General features: G+C 40.3%; 1 protein-coding gene across 3 annotated transcripts in view; it reads left to right on the top strand.

Annotated features, from left to right (window-relative positions):
• The window catches only part of Ntrk3 (neurotrophic receptor tyrosine kinase 3), a 358,909-nt gene that overhangs the window by 331,199 nt on the left and 4,936 nt on the right, over window positions 1-22,774 (top strand). For 2 of the 3 annotated variants that reach the window (XM_041656675.1, XM_041656673.1), the window contains 2 exons: window positions 14,526-14,567; window positions 19,482-19,640. In XM_041656675.1, coding sequence (XP_041512609.1) covers window positions 14,526-14,567; window positions 19,482-19,640 — 201 coding nt within the window. The remainder of the gene's footprint in view (window positions 1-14,525; window positions 14,568-19,481; window positions 19,641-22,774) is intronic. The other variant, XM_041656674.1, reaches the window with a different exon arrangement.

Below are 22,774 nucleotides of genomic sequence, written 5' to 3' on the forward strand. Positions count from 1 at the left end.
GATGGTTTCTAAGTAGCCAGCAATGATGCATGTGTCATGATACTAATGGAGATGATGCCATTGTTCTAGGAAACATTGTTCCTTAGTTCTTGTCGGGGTCGCTGTCTGCTGGTGGCTGTCCTTAGGATTGTTCCTTAATTAGTCCTCAAGCCCCAAGATGACTGGGATTGGGAATCAAGCAGATGCTGTCTGCTTCTAAGGCATCAACACAGGGTCCAACAGTAGGTGTACAGGCCTCCCCTAACATCCAGACCTCACAAATGGTGAGTCAGGAGGGCTAGAATTGGGACCCTGGAGTTAGGAAAGAACATTAGTTAGGAAGGTCACCTGCCCTGCGTGTCTCAGCCAAAACTGAGAAGGCAAGGCGGGCTCTCATCCTGAGTTTTCCTGGAAACGGAGTCTCTCTGGGTCATGAGGAATGATAGATATTCCATGGGTTGATAAATAGCCCCTTCCCTCATGGCACCTGTGGTGTTCATCTGTTGTAATTTCGGGTTTTTCTACAGTAAAATCAGTACTCAAGTAGTATCGTGTACAGAGTTGTTATCTCAGCATCTGGGAGGCAGAGGCAGGAGGATTGTACCTATACTATTGAGTGAGGTCAAGGCCAGCTTGGGCAATTTTGTAAGACCCTGTCTTAAAATAAAACCAAAAGTCAAGTGAGCAATCAGAAACAAACACCATAGGTCTGGGGTTCTAGCTCAGGGCAGAACATGTGTATAGTGTGTACAAGACCCTGGGTTCATACCCTTGGGTAATAGAAATCAGACTTAGAATATCTGATTCAAGAATCTAGTTCCTTTGTTTGAAGGTAGGTGTGGTAGCCAATAACAGGAGTTATTGTTACTTTTATTAATGTTGTTGAGAAAACAGGAAATGGAGCCAATTCTTGAATAAGTTTGCCTTTTGAATAAAAGACTGTTTCATAGTTTAGTTCCTTTTTCTTTTTAAAGTTTTAGTAACTATTACTTTCTATGTATGAATATTTTGCCTGCTTGTATGCATTTGTACTACATGCATGCCTGGTCCCCATGGAGGCCAGAAGAGGGCACTGGACCCACTAGAATGTAAACTAGGATGGTTTTAAGCCACCAAGTGAATGCCGAGAACAGAAGCCTGGTCTTCTGCAGAAGTGCATAGCAAGCACTCTTAACCACTGAGCCATCTCTACAGGTTCTGCTAGTTCATTTGCATGGGGCCACTCATATTGCTTTTCTTTTATCTCCTACAATAGAGCCTCCCACTCAGAGCCCAGTGTCACAAGGCCAGCCTAAAGGACAATGTTCTGTATGCTAGCTAGCGCTAGACTTGCCTTCTCTGGGATTCCCTTTAGCTGCCCTTCCTGAGTACCATAGCTGTGCATTTTTTGTTTGTTTGTTTGTTTTCAGACTGCCCAGATGCAGGGATCAAGACTGGCAGTCATGCAGTTTCTGGCTGCCCCTCATGCTTCTTGGTGGCACTGTCTTGAACTTAAAAACTCACAGAGGAAAAGGCTTGGAGTATGGGGTTACAGTCCTTCTAGCTGATGCTCTTCCAGTGACTGACTGACTGACGTTCCATCCCTGATCTGGTTTCTCACCCACTGTGGTTGCCTCACTGTTCTAAGCGCTCACGAAGCAGAACGTCTAAGTCTCTGGAAACTTGGGGAGATGCTTACCAGGAAGATTTAGATTCAAATTCCTATGCACGTATATGTCTTCTATCTTTTACTACCTTATTTCTTTGTGGTACATATTATGAGTAGGAGCATTATTATCCCCATTCCACACTCAAGGAAGCACGTCTTCTAGAGGATAAACCTGCTAAGTCGACGCAGCTGGTACCCAGCCCCTGCTCGGTTACATATTATTCCTCTGGTTGCTTTGGATCCTCGGCTTCCTCAATTTATCACACATGTTTTCAGTCTCCCTTATTGTAACACATGAAGGGCAGCAAACTATTTAGCCAAGTAAAAGTTTGTTTCAAAGAGGTGATTTCTAATTTGGCCTAAATCAGTGGGAATGTAAACTGGAACCTAACTGCTGGTACTTGAGAATTACAGAGTAATTAAAAAAAAAATCTAGGATCAGTCCGTGGAATGATCTGCCTTCCTTTATTTATAGTGTTTTTGTGCACATCTGAGGTCTGGGGGGCTTCTTTGGACTCCAGTTTGATCTTTGAATTTGAGCTGAGTTGAGACCTCCAGTTGTGTTCTGTGAACTGCGTCCTTTTAACAGCTTAACGTTTGTTTCCATGAGAAGATTTCAGGGCAGCCAAGAGGCTGGAGTTAAGGCATCTGGAAAGAAAAATCAGGGCCAAGCCATTTTTTTTTTCATTGCAAAGTTTGCTTTCTCTCTAATATATAAAGGCACATATTGTTTGGGCGTACTAAGGACAGGGAGGACGTTGAGTGAGTGCCCTGTTTAGGAAGGTGGGGGGGATAAGGTGCTATAAAAGGTGTGTGTCCCTGGACCATGCACATAAGAACTTTGCTCCTGGCACATTCAGCTTTAGGTAAGAGAGTTGAGAAGACTCACAATGGACTTATTTATCCTCTCGGCTCACATTGCTAAACAGCTTGGCTCTTAACTTCTTGTCGTTTTGCAAGACTCTGAGGATTTTGTCCTAATCCAGGGTCTTGAGGCTCAGAAGCAGGCAGCCTTTCCTCCAAGGCTGTGCTAAATGATTGCCAACCGCATAAATGGTCACAGAGCCCTGCTTTGCAGGAAACCTGCTCTAACAACTTTGTAAATTTTCTCTCTATTTTTTTCTCGGAAAAATTCCAAGTACATACTATATTTGGCACCAAGATCTTCAATTTATCAACAAAAATGCGAGGTGATAGCTTGCAACCATGCTCTTGGGAAGAGGGGGAGAGGCCAAAGCAATTCTGACTTTATAATTCTCAGGTCCGGTATCACTGTAGAGAAGGTTCTCTCTCTAGTGCTGAGTCTCCCCGGCATGGGAGCCAGGGAGTTTCTGTATTCAGTGTGAATTCACAGAAGACATGGAATTTTAAAGTGTACATTTACGTATCATGGTTTTAAAATCAAAATATCATTCAGACTAATATATCTTAATCCACACAAACTGAAGACATGGTTTTGTTTAGGGACTTTAAGTTCAGTTATAAAGTAACAGAAAAAAAATAAGTAAATGCACGGATTAGCTACCTTTCTTGTCATAGTGCTGTGGTGGTTTGAATCAACTGGCTCCCATAGGTCCACAGGGAGTGGCACTATTAGGTGGTGTGGCCTTGTTGGAGGAAGTGTGTCCCTAGAGATGGGCTTTGATGTTACAGAAGCTCAAGCCACACCCACTGCCTGCTGATCCAGATGTAGAACTCTCAGCTGTCTCTCCAGTGCCATGTTTACCTGCACACCGCCATGCTTCCCACCGTGATGGTAATGGACTAACAGCCTGAACTGTAAGCCAGCATCAATTAAATGTTTTTCTTTATAAGAGCTGCCATGGTCATGGTGTCTCTTCACAGCAACAGAAACCCTAAGACAGGCTACAAAAATCCATGACAAAAGCAACACAAGGAAGGAAAGGCTTATTTTTCTCACAGTCTGAGAGGATGCCATCCAAGATGGCTGAAGTCATGGCTGCGGGAGTGTGAGGTGACTTGTCACTTTGTGTCCACAGCTGGGAAGCAGAGGGAGGTGAGTTCTGCTTCTCTGCTGGCTGGCTTCCTCCTCTTAGCCTAGAGTCCCAGCCCGTGGACTGCCACATCCATATTCAAGGTGGTCTTCCCTTAGTTCAAACGTTTTCACATCTAGAGGTGTGTCTTCTACGTGATTTTAAACCCAGCCAAGTTGAAAGTGAAGACTGACCACCATGCTATAGGACCAAACATTAATATTCATATGACTGAAAGCGGGGACTTTTCAGTGATATACTTTGAGATATATATATATATATATATGTGTGTGTGTGTGTGTGTGTGTGTGTGTGTGTGTGTGTGTGTGTGTGTTGTAGTTAAACAATATAGTTACATAGCAACCAGAATAAGATTGTCACTGCTTTCTTCTGGGCAAGATTTCCACATTTCTGGAGATATGTAGAAGAATTTCTTTGGATTTCTCCATCCTTGTCTGGAGATGTGTAGAGAGATTTCTGATGATTTTTTTCCCCATGTGTCATTCCAGTGTCATTTCTTTCAAACCTTAGATTCTGAGGACCTGAAATTTGGGACGCAGGACAGGATTTGTACTCCACATGACACCTGGAGAGAGTGTAGGCTTGTTAAGGCAAGGGTGGTTTGTGCAGGGTATTGCCCAGCTCAGTGTCAGTGGGAAAGAAGACCCACTCAGACTCAGACAGGAAAGGGAAATGACGGTTCGAGAAAGAGAGGAGTCACTGATAAGAGCCTGGCAGCTAGAAACCTGAGGTGGGGAACTTGAAAGCAAGGGCTCAGACCAAGAGCAAAGGATGCCAAGATCCTGAGATCTGCATAAAAATAACAGTTACAGATCCTGAGGGCTCCCACAGAGGGGGAAGTAAGCTACAGATGAACTCTGAACTAGAGAAGTTCCACAGAGAGTAGTAAAAGAGCAAAAATGACCATCATCTTTGGCCATGCCCTGGGTATTCCTCCATTGCACAGACCCTCCTTTTTTTTTTTTTTTTTTTTTTGTAGCCGTTGCAATCTCTTGGAAGGGATGCAGTTGTGGGAGCAAGGATTAGGTCTTTTTAAAGGGTACCGTCCCTGTATTCCAGATCACTCTGGGTCCCACTGCCCTATGTCACTTCAGGCTCATGCCAACGAATGAATTAATAATGAATTAGTGAATGAGCAGAGGAATGAATGGACTTGCAAGAAAGCCAAATAGCTCTTTAAAAGAACCACAACCCTTGGGTAGACAGCCGAGGTGAGAGAGGGGCAGATGAAGGAGCAAAGGTAGAGCCGGGACAGTTTCAGAATGGCAAGCTAAGATTACACAGGCTCGGAAAAGCTCCCGTGTTCAAAGGAGGAAAGTGCTAAGGAGCCCAGCAGCTGCAATGAGTAACATTCCAGCAGTGAGTGGCATTCTTTCCTGAATAGGGTTCCAGTGCTCTGAAAAGGTTTAGAGCTATCAACAAAGCTAATCAAATGGCTTAGAACAAAAGCATTTCTTTCTGTTGTCTTGAGGGAGAAAAAAATATGGAAGAAAACTTTGGATCTTTCTGTTACATGTTGAGTCATTTATTTCAAGAAATGCCCAGGGGGAATATTCCTCAACCTTACATGACCAGAGCATGTCCAAAAGGCCCGTGTCTGTGCCAGCATCGGCTACTATCCTCACAAATCACACACCCTGTTCCACATATGCATCTGCCTAGACATCCCTCCTCCTGAGATGTTAGTATGTGTGTGTGTGCACACGGTATTCTCTGTGGAACCAAAACCAGTGTGCATACTCTATTTGAAAGCCCCAGATTTCAGAGCAAGGATGAACTAATTTTAATGACTGTAGCAGTGGCGACGAGGATAATAGCTAGTGTCATGTTCCATGTGATAGCTGCCCCTCACTGATGTACCTCTGGGACCCGGCAGGGCAGGATGCAAGAGGCAAAACCCACTGGGGCATGCGTTAAGTGTTAAGCAGCCTTCTCAAGTGATGAAGAATATATAGGTTGAAGTTTTATTTGTTTCTTCAGTGAGCATGCGCATTTTTCTCTGTGCTAAGACGTGCAATTAAGAAACACTAAAACTGAATTTTTAAAAATGGCACCTGCCATGAATGGCAGTCTCTAGATGATTAGATCATCTTGTCATAAACATCCACTGCAAAGTTGTAACAATTCTTTGTAGCTGATTCCTCAAAGAAGATAGGTTGCCTTATTATCTCCTTCCAAAAGTCTGGCTTGGCCCATATTCCTTCCAAACAGGGAAATTTGAGTTGTTTCCCTAAACTCTCTGCCCTGTAGGTATGCACTTAGGTAGACATATTCTTCTTCACTGGGTCTTGGTCTGAGTATTTGGAATAAGGGTAACAACATCTCCTTCTATCTGGTATAGTCTGAGTTGTGTGAGATGTTTTCAATGTCTGGGTGAGAAGGTATTCACATGCATGGTGCCCCCTTGTTGCTGTAATAGACAGAGAGGCAGGCCGGGCGGTGGTGGCGCACGCCTTTAATCCCAGCACTCGGGAGGCAGAGGCAGGCGGATCTCTGTGAGTTCGAGACCAGCCTGGTCTACAAGAGCTAGTTCCAGGACAGGCTCCAAAACCACAGAGAAACCCTGTCTCGAAAAACCAAAAAAAAAAAAAAAAAAAAAAAAAATAGACAGAGAGGCACGGGGACCTTCTAAATCCTAGCTGAGTTTCTCTTTGACCTAGAACAATGGGTTCCCTCGGACTATAGCGAAGTGGGAGCCCTTCAGTGGAAAGGCTCAAACACAAATCCCCTGTCCAAGATGACGGGGAAAGCTGCTGAGCAAGACTTAGGAGGTCTGAGAATTCCCTGCGATGCATCTACACCCAACAAGACCTGGAACTGGGTCGCCTGCAGCCACTCCAAACTCGGCCCCCTCAGCACTATGTACTTCGGGCTTTCGAGGATGCAGATGAGGCGAAGAACTAAGGGCTAGGATGAAGGCATGATGCTCGGGTCCTAAGCAAGCAGACACCTACACTGGTCAGAAGCTGTTCTTCCCCGCTCCTGTCTTGTCTCTTATTGCCTCCCTTTGGCAATGATTGAGACAGAGACCCGAGGAAAGACAAGAGAGATGCAGGACCTTTCCCTTGTGCATGGAAAGGAAAGGTTTCAGGCCTGAGCACTCCAAATTTTTATGATCCCATAGTAATTTTGGAAAACTGTGCATGCCCCTTACCCATGTAAAGTCGTCCCTGGGAAAACTTCTATATGGTTGGCTGCAACCTTTTAAACAGTTGCAAGTGTGGCCATCATTCCCAGAATACTGTAAACATTGACATTAAAAAATACATCATTCCCTTAGTGCATCTAATGAAGTTTAAATACCAGAGCAATTTGGTACATCATCCATTTAACACATGAACAAGTTCTTAAACAGCCATTTTTACATGGCTCCTTTTTCTTCCTGAATTTATATTTTCATTTCAGTTACCACACTGAATTTTATCTTTATATAATTTATTTTTATGCTTGAAAGCCCTTTATTGGCCACTCGATCATAGTTTCCTGTGACAAAAAGTGTGTATGGAGATTTAAATTTAATTTTTAATGTCCAGTGACCATAAGTTTCTAAATGTTAAGAGATTTTTTTTGGAATGAGGATCTCTGCAATTATTAACAATGTGAGGAAATAGGCAGTAGATCAAAATAATATCTCTTTATACCAGCTTTTGATGCTTAGAAGAGAAAAGTAAACTATGCATGGAAATTTATCTCCTCTATTTACCAATTACCACATATATTATTAATGAACTTATTTATTGTTAATATAGAGAGTGATTCAGAATAAATTCCATCTTTTTTTATTTGATCCAAGAGTGAGGATCAAAGCAAAGCAATATATGTGAAGGAAAAGAATTTTTTTCTATTGACATATGACTCAAGTTTTTGAACTATTTGCCTAGGCTATGTATTAGTCTCCTATCAAGGATTATTTTGCTTTTTTCCTCACACGATAGCCTTTGAGGGTTGTTTCCCCTCCCAGTTTGTTTATTTATGTATGTATTTATTTATGCTTTGGAATTGGAGGCTCAGCATACATGAATTGTGTTCTATTTACCCGAGGCATTGCTAGACTACTGGCAATTCTAAATTTAAGTTTAGAAAATATGACTATAAGGTTTGAGGATCTGCAAAACACCTGAAAACTGCACACTGAGGGCATGTTCTAAGGTTTTCGTGCATCTCCAAGCTCTGTAGGCTCAGGAGTGCAATCACTTCGGAAGGCAGAGTTCATTGTGTCTTTTCCATGGGAAGAAGTGTGTCTTTCCATGGGCAAGCTCTTCAACCAGTGGGGTTGACTGGATAGACTTACCAACTGGCAACGGGGCATACACAGTAGAGTCCTGTACAAGTAAAGAGTGAACTCCTGTTAAGAGGTCAAAGCACAGAACAGAGAAATTAATTTGAATAGATCTATGTCTGTGTTTAAAAAAGGGGGGAGGGGGGGAGGCAGAGAATAAACTAGAACAAACCAGAATTGTGCTACGTATTGAGAGACCCTCACCCCTTATTTTCAAAGCTGTAAGCACAGGATTGCGTCCCCTTAGGAACAAAAAGGAGAGGGGAATGAAAGACCCTCACTCCTTATTTTCAAAGGGACAAGAATTTCCTAGCAAAATGTTTTAAAATTAGAAACACAGATTAGCAGCGCTTTCCTTTCCTCCTCCCACCCGGGAGATTCCAAGCACAAGGTCACTTAGAAAGCCAGCCACCTGGTGGTAAAAAGTAAAACAAGGAGAAAGCGGACTTACCAGGATAGGAGGGGGCAGAAGGCCTTGCACCTGTGCCAAAAGACACTTCAAAAAGCCTCTTTGTACATTGCACCTACCTTTTAAAAACTATCCTTGCAAAGAAAATTTTAACTTCTCTCTCTACTTTGTTGTTTCGGGGTAATGAAGAGGAAGTTTCTGGCCAGCCAAATAATTGCCTATATTCGCTTGCACTTGCAATAAAAGAGTTAGCCTTGCATTTTGCGGTCCAGTCCACTCTGCTTTCTGGTGGTCTCCCTCTGGCGGGGTGGGGGGCTGCTCTGGGCACAACGTATATGAGGTTGAGAGTAGGGCTACCTAGCGGTAAGGGCAACAGTGGAATAACGCTAGGACTGTCATTTACGTGAAAGGATCTTACTTTGTGCTCTTGAGATCGATGCTATGTTTCCATTTTTTTTTTAGCAGTTTTGCAAGATCAACAAGTGACATTAAATAAGTTGGAAAATGAAAAGCCAAAAAATTTTTTAAAACTCACAAAGGAATAAAATAGGAAGTCTATTGGTATAGTAACTTTGAAGGGGCTAAGATAAAGCCAGACCTTCTGTTCTTCTCTAGTCAGTGTGTATTTTAAGGCCAGAAAGAACTGAAAGCAGTGTAGGTGGCTTGATGTTGAAACTATGCACACATTTTTAGCATGATTGAGAAGTGAATCTAATATGTTAAAAAATTAACGTATTAAGTTCTAGAAATAAAAAAAATTAGCATAAAAAGGAAATTAAAATACAACGTCAAAGGAAGTCAAGCCATCCTAAATTTGAGTGTGGATCAAGAAAAATTGTGAGGTCTTTTCTCTTTCAACAAAATGATTTCCTAGCTCTGAATTTCCCACTATAAAGACTCAGAAGTGATGACCACCCTAGTAGCACTGAGCACTCAGGAGGACCCATACTATGGTCCCAAAATTCCACTGTGCATCAAAAAGATGCAGATATCCTTGGAGAAAGAGCTTCAAAGGCTCTGATATGAAATGTACAAGAGAAGTCTAGAATATTCTTTCATGTCAGAAAGTGAAGGTGCAATCAAAGACTACTGGGGTTATATGAGAAGAGAGAGGCACCGCTTTGAGAGGTTTCCATTGGCCAAAAATGGAAGGAAATGAGGCATCAAAAATAGTCCCTGCCGCAGACCGAAGCACTTCAAGTGTGTGTTTTTAAAAGGAGCAAGTCCTGGAAACGTTTTTCAGAAGGAAAACAAAGCTCTCACAGCTGACCCTTGGAGAAAGCTGGGTCTGCTTTTCTTATTGCTATGACCGATAACCAGCAAGCAGCGACTTAAGAGAGGAAGCGTTTATTTGACTCACAGTTTGACAGAGTAGAGCCCATCATGGAGGGGAAGGCTGGGGACCAAGCGTTCAAATACACAAGCCTCTGCGTTCAAATCGCCTTCAAACTATAATGCTAGGGGGTGAATTCACTGTTCTGAAAACTAGCGAATAAAGGGAAACAGTCAAGCAGCCATCTTGTCTAACTCATATAAGCTGTAATTGGTAGTCACGTGGCAGATGAAGGGAAGTTTTTATTTATAGATTTCCTGCTCATATAAGTAGAAGGAATGGTATAATTAGGATGTCATCCTTTTGAACCACTAATAAAATAATGGATTGGGGCAATAATCATCAATGGCTGCTGACATCACTAGGTAAAAGGGGACTTTATAGTGAATGATCAGACATAATCCGCTGATCAAATAAAAGAGAGATATACTTCATTTCACATTGTGTTTCAGAGGAAGCACATGGCAGAGTTTATGAACTTGGCTCTGATCCTGACTGTAGATACTTAGTCAGGTACAATCGGGTGTTAGGAATATAGAAAATCTATGGAATATAATGAACTACTCTAGAATGTGAGAGGTGCCGTGGCTCAAATGACCCAAGAAGATAAGAGCAAAGGCAGAAACCCCAAGAAACAATGATGAAGTGATCCAACTTTTCAAGAGCACCCTCTCTTGCACACATGCATGCATGCGCAAATCACTGAGTGGTATTTGATGCTAAGGGATTAATGGGAGTTTGGTAATGCTTCAACATATTAGAAAAGCGTCATCATCTCATCTCTGTTATTAGATCAACTGTAGCTTCCTCTATGCCTATCCCTATGAGACTAATTCAGCGCATCTCAGAGTTTATTTGTAAACGACAACATAGAAAATATTTTAGGTTTTACAAGTAGCAGCTCTGTCACAGCATTAAAGTGGTTTATTTTGCAGCGATTCAACTCTTGGCCCCTGCAGCATGGAAGCAGCTGTAGACCGTATAGAAAGAAGAATGCTAGGGGTACAACCCATTAGCGCGTGCTACTTATATGATGATATAACAATGTATGGGCATCATGTGTGCCATAAGTCTCTACTGACTATTATAGAAAAAAAGCCATAGCACAATGAGCCTTGTTTAATTCACTGAATTTGGGGGAAATCCCAGGTTTCTGCATTTTAACAAGTCTGGCAGACACTCATGAGAGGTGATTGGAGTCAAGAGGCCTGTTTTTTAATAAGAAGATTGAAGTTCAGGTTAAGACAGATGATTTGCCCAAGGATCTGTAGGTAGAAGAGAGAAGAGCTCTGTTCATGGATGAAAACCACAACTACCATGTCTTTCTGGTCTGGGCTGCACTCACTGCCAGCGAGAAAACAGGTAGAACGTTCCGGGAAAGCATTGGAGGACAGAGCAGGAGCTTTGTGGTCCATGGGACAGTGAACTATCTATATCCTTTAGAGCAAGGGTGAGACCAGACAAGAGGAGGAGGAAAAGAAAAGGGGACTGTGGGATACAGTTGCTGTTCTCACATGAGTCTGGAACCTAGAGTTGTCTGCTATCGAAAACAAAAATACATGATACCTTGTTGGAGCAGAACTTCAGACAAAGCCCACGTTCTTAGTTGTGCCTGTGTCCTGTGTGGTATTCATGGATATAGCTTATTTGTTTTAAATAGAAATTTATCTGGGTGTCTTGTAGTTTTATCCAAAGCCTTACTGATAGGGGCGTCATATTGTGAGAGCCTTATAGCACTGTTTTAGTGGGTAGTGAGTCAAGTGCTCTCCACTGCAAAGTAACAAGGTCACCAGGAAGCTGCTTGGACAGAAGGTCCAGAGGAGGTTTCCCTATTTATGTAGGTTTAGGAACAGTTGCTTACTTTTCTTACAGCTCCGTAGCTAACAAATGTCTTTGGAATGAGTATCTGAAACTGGAGTTGTTCACCTACCTCGTATCCTTACTAGGGGTCTGGAATCCTTCAAAATCTTCATGGTCTCTGGGTGTAAGGAGAATTTTATGGAGATAGTGTGACTCATGCTGTTTCATGTTGATACTCATATATCTGGAATGATGGTTTTTATGGCAAGCGGACTTAATAATTAAAGAAGTTTCATAGTCTTAACTTGACATACATGATGGTCTAAGACACAAAGACCATGGTGAATCCTGCACAGGTTCAGTGACAGAAACAAAAGAAGAACAGGTCTTGGGATTCCACGGCCACCTAATTTCTATAGGCTGGCATCTAAACCCAAAGAACAAAGCCTCTCCTAAGCAATCCCTCCTTCTAGGTTTCCTAATTCCCACCTTTGTTGGTCAGGAGAGTGTGTGAGAGAGGACAGAGGAAGGCAGTGATGGGCAATGAAAGGTGTCCCAAAGCAGACAGGGCATTCTTCCCAAGAACAATTGATTCCAAGTTTCATTTCCTAGATTTTTTTTTCTAGAATCATTATTCGGCATATTTCCTGGATCTTAATAGTTTATGTTGCCCTTTTTCAAGATAAGCCTCAAGATCTTTCAAGCTGTCCCCTTAGAGAGCTCTGATCACAAACTGATATTACTCCTGCAAAGCTTGGGCAAGCCATTTTATTTTCATCTGAGAAGTGGGAACAATAGAGGCTCCTGTTGCCCCCGAGAGGGACAGTATGAAACAAGAGAATATATGACATTATTATTCATTAATTAGTACTGGGTTTTTTTTTTTTTTTTGGATTTTTGAGACAGGGTTTCTCTGTAGTTTTTGGTGCCTGTCCTGGAACTAGCTCTTGTAGACCAGGATGGCCTCAAACTCACAGAGATCCGCCTGCCTCTGCCTCCCGAGTACTGGGATTAAAGGCGTGCGCCACCACCGCCGTGCTATTAGTACTGTTCTTATCTCCGAGACTATGGCTTCCTGATAGCTTTTGTCTGGGTAGGTTTTAAGGTGGAGATATTTGTCATGAGTGTTTTATCATTACAAATTATTAGACCACTACCTTTCCCTTTCCCAGACTTAGTCTTCTAGTTATGCTGGAAGGAAATCAATATGGGTTCTTATGGACAATAAAGGAAGTTAGACCTGCTGTGCTGTCCAGGAGTATGAAGATGTAAACAGTGAAATGTGTGTCCACATCTCTGCACTTAGTGATACCCAGGTAAACAGTGAGATGTGTATCCACATCTCTGCACTTAGTGATGCCCAGGAGGAGTTTGTAGCCATGATTCTGAGGCAGCCTTGTTGCTTAATTCATATTTTGAAGTTGAAGAAACTTAAGTTCCTAAAGGCTAAGTACTCATCAAAAATCATACCAAAATTTAGGGTTTCTTGACTTCCAGTTTTTGCTGATTTTGTCATGTTAAGGACCTTACTCCTTGAAGAATGGAGCATAAATTTCACCCACATGGGTGGTGCTACTCAAGAGTCTTCTAAAGGGGGCCCCTGTGACTAGTTAATGTTCTTCTGACACTTGTCTGCTCAAATACTTAGACCCATCACAGTTCGCACCCCACACTCTTGAACACAGAGACTTCAATTTAAAATGTTCTCGGTATTGTATATATAAAAACAAAACCACTAAGACACATACTAGCCTCAAGTGAAGGGTTCCATTATTTAAAATTATACACCCAGGGTGATGTGTTGGAACATCACAGATTTCTGTTCCTTTTCAGTCAAAATATCAGATGAGACAACCATTCTCGCATATAATATCACAAACATACTTCTTTTACAAAACTGATATTTTTATGTGTACTTATATCTGCTGGTTTCTGTCTGTATATTCAAATGTTTGTGTTTGATTTTATCTTGGAATTTTAAAATGCGTTATGTGATCATTGTAAAATTTCAAACACTATAGAAATACATATAACAAACACTGGAACTTTCTTACTTGCATCTCTAGAGAAAATTACAGCTTAGTATCATTCTGGACTCCTTCATATCATCCACAACATCACACACGATTACTATGTATTTATTATTTTTATGTATTTCCATTTTTACATGAACGAGAATGACAAAGTGTATTTATCAATAAATTATGTTTTCGTCTACTACAGTTATTGTCTTGGACATAATTAAATACCAGTACAAGTAACATTTTTGCATTCTGTTTTAACTCTCATATATACCTTTGAAAATGAATATATCCATGCTTTTAGAAACAACAAAGAAAGGCCTTGAACCAAAAAAAAAAATTGCCTACACACAAGGAAATAGTTTTCTACTATTTCTGCAGTGAAACCGATGGATTTCAAGACTCTTGCAACATCAGTGTGGTCAGATAAAACAAAAATTGTACCTTCAGGCCTCACACCTCCTCCAGCATCAGATAGCAACCTTTCTTTTCCCTTTTTATCAAGTGTCTTTTAAATACATGTCTATGCTCTTTTACTTGGCATCTCTTCATTTGTGTGTGGCCATTTGTAGCTATTTTGTGGTTTGTCTGCTCAGTCTTTACTCATCTGTCTGTTGGTTTGCTTGTCTAACTGATGGGAAGGACTGCCATGAATCACATCGACTTTAATTCCTTGTCTGTCCCAGCACTGGGGAGGCAGAGGCAGAAGGACTTCCTCCAGCTTGAGGCAAGCCTGGTTTACACAGAAACCTTCCAGGCCAGCCTGGGGCTACATAGCAAGACTATTTTACAAAAATTATTATTAAGTAGTAATGATTATAATAATTTATATGTTACATATGTTGCAGATATTTCTGTCATTTGTCTTTTGATTATGAATTTTGTCTTTGCTATTTAATTTTACAAAATTGTGTCTATAAATTATATCCTTTATGACTTTTTAAGTGTATGTCATGTAGGAAGGTCTTCTACTCCTGAGGTTATACAAATACCTTTATAAGTTTTCTTCTAATATTCTTATTGTTTTGTTTTTATGTTTAGCTCTTTAATCCATCTGGAAATGATTTTTGTATATGGTGTGAGGTAGGTATCTAAGTGTATTTTTTCAATGAATAGTTCATTGTCCCAACACTTTAATTACTAACCCATCATTTCATATATTAAACGCTAGTATTTATCCATGGTTCTGCTTCCAGGCTTCTATTTGGTTACACTAATATATTGTCTATCCTTATGCTAAACTCAGAGTGTTCATTACATAGTGCAATCAAATATTTTACTTATCTGATGAAACAAATCCCCATCATTGTTCTAGTTCAACGAGTCTTTAATTAAGCAATCAGTACTCTGGATAAAGTTTGGATTCATTTTGTCAGCTCCCATAACGCATTCCATTGGGGGCTTTTTAAATTTATATTGCGCTGAAGTTTGAAATTATATTTGAAGAATGAATGAGAGGCTTATCCCACCAAACCTTCTTATTGAAGAAGATGATATAACTGCATCTAAGTGGGTCCTCTTTTGTGTTCTTTTGCCTAAACAGACCTATACATCTAAAGCTGAGTTATGTCTCAGAGTTTAAGCCCTTTCTTGATATTCTACAGTTTTATTTTTCAATTCCGTTTTGAGTTACTATGGTATTGTTAGGTGCATTTTGTCTATTGTGTTTCTATATGGATATCTTACTGAGCTACAATAGTTTCAATTTCTTTTTAGTTAGTTGTTTTGAATAATATGCTATTTCCAGACAGCAATTTTGATTCTTCTGTTTCAACATTTTATTATATACTTATTTTTAAACGTAAATATTTTATTAATTCTTTGAGAACTCTTCATACCATCTGTTATGATCATATTTATGCCCGACTCCTCTCTGTAACTCCTTCCGGATATATCCCAGCTCCACAATCCACAAACTTTGTGACCTCCTTTTCAAAAATGTAGTAACTCATAGACTTGACTTTGTTCTGGCTGTGTGTCTATCCACTGAAGTGTGGTTGACCTATCTTAGGAGAAGACTGTCCCTCCCCTAGAAACCGTAAAATCTCCCTAACACCTCAGTCAGGGGTTGGGTCTCATGGCCTCCTCTCTCCTCCATACTAGGATGCTAATGCTTGTGCAGGCAACCGTAGCAGCTGTGAGTTCAGGACCACATCGTTCCTGTGATGTCCAGAAGACACTGTTTTTGCTCTGGTCCTCTCTGACCTCTGGCTCATACAATCTCTCCTTCCCCTCTTCTTTGTTTACCCTGAGCATTGAGGAAGGAGTGTGATACAGATGTCCCATTTGTGGCTGGACTCTCACAAACACTTCTTCTCTGCAGGTTGACCAGTTGTTAGTTTCTGTGTTAAGCACCATTAGCTGCATAAGGAGACTTTCCTGATGAGGTCTGAGAGTTGCCCTAATCAAGGCATAGAAAGATATGTATTTAGAAGTCAGTTTGGATACTGTGTCTATTTAACAAAATAATTACTTTGTTACATTGCCTTGGATTTCCTGGACAGCTTTGCAAAATCAAGGAAAGAATGTCCTTTCTGTTCTAAGGTTTTTCAGGCATTGTGATAGTTAACCTGTTACTTAAAAGAAGTTTTCTTCCTTACTCATAGATTAAGGATTTCAACCAGGAAACAATAACTTTAGTATCTTTTGAAAGAATGCTTTTTCTTTATTTACTTTTTAGTTAGGCAAATGGAATAGTAGATTTCCTAAGTTGTTTATCTTGTCGTATATTTTTAATATAATACAATAAGTTATTCATATTTGGCATTATATTTAGAACAGAGATAGCTCTCTCAGTACATATAGATACAATCTTTTTATCTGTATTTATATATTTGAGGTTCTATGTTGTTAGACCATTTCTGCCTTTAGAGAAATTTAAACCACAGAGAATGGTTTGAGAAAGTATCTTTGCTTTTTACACTGGAAAAATACAAGTCAGGAAACCTAGTAGAATTCACAAACAAGACCATCTTTTTGTTTTCTTCACACGTGTATTTTATTTGCTGTAAATTTAATATTTTGTTCTCAAATTTTCTACATTTTCAGATTTTCACTAATATTTTTTGGTAAATCAGTCACTGAACTTGTATTTTAGGAATTACTGTTTTTAATTTTAGCATTTTACAGTTTTCTCTTCTACATTGTTTATTAACATGGCCAGTGATTTTTATGACTTTGGAAGGCAAGCAATTCATTATGTAGATCGAGTGAGAGTTTTGTCTTTTTCATCTCTGTTTGTTTGGGCGCTCTTTTGATTTATACCAAATCAGTTTCATTTTCAAATTTTGTTTTTATTATTTATTTATTTTTATTCTCTTTCTATATTTTTATAGGGCCTACTTCCCTCTAAAACTGAATCTTTTCTTAATATAGTTATATAAAGCTACTCAAATTCTACATATTTTTCTAAGGATTACCCTAATTTTTCATATGGTTCAATGGTAAGACTCTAGTTTATGCTCTAAAAATAGTTTTAAATATTGTTTTTACTAAATAGCATTTTAGATGCTCCCAGTGAACCTTTTAATAGATTAATCCTTTGTTGTTATTTCCGGTTTGCTTTATTTGGTAAGGGAGATGTTTCTTGTTCTTATAATGGACATATTTTTTCTTTGAAATTTCAGATGTGTTTGAGGTTTAATATGTGGTTGGAGTTTGTAATTAAAAATAATTTTAGTGTGTATTAGTTTTCCATTGTGGTGGCTTCATCGGTTTTTAAGTCTTATAATATTTTGTTCATTACAAATGTAAAGATCACTGTGTATTTCATGTAATACTATTGTAGTACCTGAGAACACAAGTTCAAGATTAACATAATGTTGGATTTTTTTCAACTTTATATATAATAGTCAATTGAAATAAACATGACATAAGCCTTTTTAATAGTAAATTGCTGACATTCAGGGTTTCTCAACTTCATATGAGAAAGAATATGAAATGTCTAAAAAGAAATTAATAAAGGAAATTTAATTGGCCATACACATCTGCATATTCATCTATATGAAATGCATGCTTGTGTATGGGCATATGCACATATATGGCTGATTATATTTCACTTTTATCACATGTACTCTCATTGTTTAATTTTGAGTATTTTGTAATTTTGTTTTAAGTACAGCTTTTCTAAATAAGGTAAACCTTGATTTTTAATCTAAAATTTTCCTCGCGAGTTAGAGGCAGACCCGCTTATACTATCTACAGAGTTTTACACTTCTCTTCCATTTTGTAATCTTTGTTCATTATTGCGGTTCTCCCTGTTTGTGGTGTCTTTTGTAAGCTGGAAGATTTTGATGATGCTGCCTGATACAGGCTGGGAATCTGTATGTAGTATTTTTTTATTCTTCTGGAAGCTGCTTTAAGTTTTTCACAAGCGCAGTTAAGTGTAGATTGTTGTGATCAATAATTGATTGGTATCTATAAGTGTTCTTTCTCCTCTCTTAATGATAAAGTCTTTATTGGGCTTTTAATTATTTCTGTATCTACTCTTCTCTGCACTTACAGTTAAAATCATGTGGAAATTTCATGCCCCATAATGAGCTGAGCAGCAGCAGCAGTAGTACTGTTAACATTATTGGTGATATTACTTACTCCATGCTTCTATTTTATAGGAAGCCCTTATTAGTTACTGTATTACCTTTAGTCACCAATTTAGCAAGCGTTATTCAGATTTACATTGCATTGTTGTGGTCCATTTGCTCTGTGGTTGTGGAATTCAAGCCATTGCATTTCGCGCACACCTTTTCTTCTGTTCTTCTCAAGCCATCCTTTATCAATTCCTGGTGATTTTGTTTGTGCTTCGTTTTCTTTGAAGGCCTGTGTGTAGGGAGAAGGGTCCTGGTCCTTGTTTCTCAGGCAGGAGTATCTTGCCTTGTCTTTACAGTCAATGCGAGAGTAGACCAGGAGTCAGGTGACTTTTCTAAAAATCCCGACGATCGGTTTCTCCTGAGACATTCCCAGTGGATAAGACGCACATTATCTGTCCTTTTAGATAGAAGGTTTTCACCTCCTTAGTCATCCACTTCCCAGTGCTCATTGTTGACGCCCATCCAACCGGTCCATCAGGGAAAGATGTTCGTGTTAGCAGTTTACTGGGCCACACAATACAGAACTCCTTCCTTTTCAAACCCACAGCAAGCAATTACATAACAAATTTCACCTATTAATCCAACTTCTGACGTTCTGCTTGGCAACAATGCAGTTCATGCCTGAGTCTTGGAACATGTTGCGAACTTTCTTTCATGTGGGCTAGTATCTCTAACCCACTGGGTAGTGAATATTTATGCAGAGATTCCCCCCTCAGTCATAACCCAAATGTCTGACCCTCTCAGTCACTTTCTCTTACCCTTGACTCTCATAGGTAAACACACTAGTAGTGTCTCTTGAGGCTGATTTTAAAGACCATATCCTCTGTGTTGTAGCTTACCAAGCATTTTAAAGACTCTTCTTTGTCTTCACCCTATCTCTTAGGGGCATCTTGAAGTCTCTCTCCTGTTCACATGAAGCACAGATCCTATGTTGTGATGAAAAATTTAAGTGAGAACAGAAATTAAGAATCTATAGATTAGCTGTCTGTAGTATATATTTGTGCTTTGATTACCTTTGTCAAGGGGTCTAACTCAATACCTGTGGCCACTCTGATGCCTGGAGCTCACACCATGATTCTCCTGGCTTCCTCCTGGAGTTGTCTTTAAGGGAGATTTTAAGATTCTATTCTAGCACCAGGCTCTTAGGTCTCTCTCACTTCAGGTCACCTTTTAGTTCTCATGCTCAGTGTTAAGAAGTCTGCCTTCTTCCCTCAGGTCTGACCTATAGCTGCTTTCAATATGCTGTTCACCGATGTGAGCATCTCTGTTCACCTCTGAGTTCAGGTTACCTATAGCATGACCACGTTAGGATACAATGCATGGAGGGTGCATTTATATAAGAAAGGTAGAGACTTCCGGTTGACTTGGTCTATTTGATAACTCTATGTGCCTCTGTCTTTACCCTTTTTAGGTGGGAGGACACACCATGCTCCCCATCCGCTGGATGCCTCCCGAAAGCATCATGTACCGGAAGTTCACCACAGAGAGTGATGTGTGGAGCTTTGGGGTTATCCTGTGGGAGATCTTTACCTATGGGAAGCAACCATGGTTCCAGCTCTCCAACACAGAGGTAACAAAGGGACAGGTCACGATCCGGTCTGGGAGAAGGCTGATGATAGCTATCATAAAACAGGGATTGCATACAGTGTACAGACAGTGGGCTGTTGCGGGAGCAGAGTGGATGCAGGCAAAAATCGGGGGGAAATCTTAGTGGAGGAAAGTTTGTAACTATAGAAAATGAACATGAATGCCGTCGGAGCTTAAAGTCAGAAGTCTACACTGAGGCATGAGTCTGTTCTACTACACATAAACAACAACTGCCACAAAATTAAAACATTTCATCAAGAGAGAAAATCAAAACAAAGAGCAGCTGTGAGTTTTCTATTGTGCCATCTTGTGGAAACACCTACTACTTAGCATGTCTACAGAAGGAGGTCCCCAAAGTTCTGAGCGACCCCAGGCACAGGGAGGCACGGGTCCCAATTTGTCAGAAAAGGCGAAGTTCACATGATTAACAGAGTTGTATGCAGGTGTCCAGCTACAGCATAATAATATATTATCATATTTTTGTAATTTCAATTTATGATGAGTTAAGGTAGTAGATGATGCATGTGTTTACTGTTTACTGTTGACAGTAAATAATAATTGTTAGCAGGTACTTCTCTATGCATCTCTGGTGCAGTAACTTGAGAATCTTCACAAAAACACCTCACCTCTTGAGCTTTGGGTCAAAGAAAGGGGGTTACTTGGCATCTTGGAAGAAGCTGTCTGTCAGAAAGTACTAGACAAGGAGATGGCTTGGCTTGTGATTTTAGGAGTTTTCTATTTTTAAATGACACACCTTATCTATGTGCAGAACAGAGCCGCTGGACCCAGGAATTCAGCACAGTCCACAAACAGTATGGGTGGGACTCCTGTAGCAGCAGACTTACAGAAAATGACAGCATTTGGAACTCTTTTTGTTTTTTGAAATCATCACCACTAAGGCCTTTTTGTATTAAAATATCATTTTAATATTCAAGAAAGTATTTTTTTCTTAAAAGCTATGTTCATTTCCAATCTTCATTTGAGCACATTTCAAAGATCACAATGTAAGGCTGGGGATGTGGCTCAGTTGGTAGACCATTTGCTTAACATGCAGGAAGCCCTTGATCTTCTGTGCTACATATTCAGGCGTGGTGACCCCTGCCTGTAATCCCTGCACACAGGAGATGTAGGTGGTAAGATCAGGAGTCCAAGGTCATCCTTTGCTTCATGTAATTTGAGGACAGCCTAGATCTCGTGAGACCTTGCCTGAAAACAAAACAAGGCATTTCTTTATATCTGTGATATCTCACTATACAGGTACTCAATGGGACCTGACCTCAATTTCCAAAGTATAACAAACATTTATGGAATAAGGAAAGAGTGTATATAGAAGCTATTTGCTGTGAATTTTATTTAAATTGGTAGTCTTTTCCTGGGGGATGGTACACACATGCATTTGCACATAGAGATACATGAATGTGAACTTACATGCATGCAAATACACACATGCATGCATCTGGGCTCAACCTCCATGGTATTTGGTAACCAAAGAAAGAAGAATCCCTGAATGTGTGTGATGTTGGTGTTAGCAGAACCTTGTCATGGATCCCTAAGATGGGTAGAGTGGCTAATGGGGTGTTTATAACCTCTTTGAAGATGATGTAGTGGGACCCTACCCTTGAAGGCAGGCTTTCTTCCCTCAGCTCCTCCCCTTGCTCTGTCTACAGCAGCAGCTGGGTATAGGCAGTCACTGGTAATGGGCTACATTGTGGAAGTTTATAACCTGGCTGGTTCTGCTTTAGAGAAGATGCCAGTGGGTGCCTTCGGTCTAAGCCTAAGCAGCAGCTATTGCAGCTTGACGTAGATCCTTCTTCATGAAGGTGGAGAGAATAGAGGTGAGATCTGGGAGAGGTCTGATAGCATGGTAAACACAGCACCTGGAGACTTACCAGGTTGGCAAAGAAACGATCCCAAAGTGCCATCCCAGACTCCATGGTGAGTGTGAATAGTAGGCGCTGGCACAGTGAAGGTCATTCCTGGTCAGTGATGTGAGATACCCAGAAACCCAGGGGAAGGCCCTGTTCTGCAGGATGCAGAGATAGATGGGGAGCGAGACAAGGAGGGTGAGCAGAAGAGAAGAACAGAGGAAGAATGGGAGAGAGGGAGGTTCTTACCCAATAAAATACATGCTAATGGGGAAGAGAAGGCAAGCATTTGCTCAGATACCAGAGTTCAGAAAGTGTTTTGTTCCCTTTTTGAAAAATGCAGATATTTTAGTTTTAGTAAAGAAATGTCTGACCTCCCAGAAGAGCCAAAGGGGATGCCATGAGTTGATACAATGCAGTGTTCCGGATGGAATCCTGGAATAGCAAAAGGAAAAGAGGTTAAAAATTAAGGCAATGTGGGTAAACAATGGCATTTGGCTAATAATGGATTAGCAAAATGCAGTGTGTAATATGCTAATAGCAGGCAGATGGCAGATCATAATAGAAACCATATATACTTTTCGCAACTTTTCTTTAAACACGACGTTTTTTTAAAACGGAGTTTATTTTCTTGCTATTGTGAATAATGCAGCCATAAACATAAGCATGCGAAGGTCTGTGGTAGGATCTAAGTTCTTTAGGTATATATACCCGGGAGCAGAGCGGCTGGGTCGTGTGATAGCACCGCTTCTAACTACTTGAGAAACGCCCATGTTGAGGTTTCTAGCCGGGCTTCCAATGTTTGTAGGCATGTGTACACATAAGAGTGAGCATGGGATTAGGTTATGAAACCAGAAGGTAGGTGATGGCAAGAGAAGAAGAGGCCCTGGGGGACACCTACAGGAGGGACAATAGGACACATGAGATGTGAGAGCAGAAAGGATGCTATGGAGGTGGAGGAAGTATAAAAAGTGGTATCAAGGGGAAGGACAGAAAATGACAGGAAGAGAATAAACGCAACCAAATAAAACCAAAACGCCAGAATGAAAATTAATACTGCATTTTCTAATTAGAAAAGTAAAGTCTAGTGTTAAAATTAAGGAAAAGATGGGGAAATGGTGTCTTAGAGTGGGAATACACTCAGAGTACAAGATACTTGTGTTAAAATGTCCTTATGTAACACAGTACTGTGTAGAATGGATACAAACCAATGGGAAAGCAAATGATTCTTCTAAAATATACCTGGACTGAG

The sequence above is a fragment of the Microtus oregoni genome, unplaced genomic scaffold (assembly GCF_018167655.1).
Source record: "Microtus oregoni isolate MIOR12 unplaced genomic scaffold, Mior012 000000F_ref0000247, whole genome shotgun sequence".
Lineage (NCBI taxonomy): Eukaryota > Metazoa > Chordata > Mammalia > Rodentia > Cricetidae > Microtus > Microtus oregoni.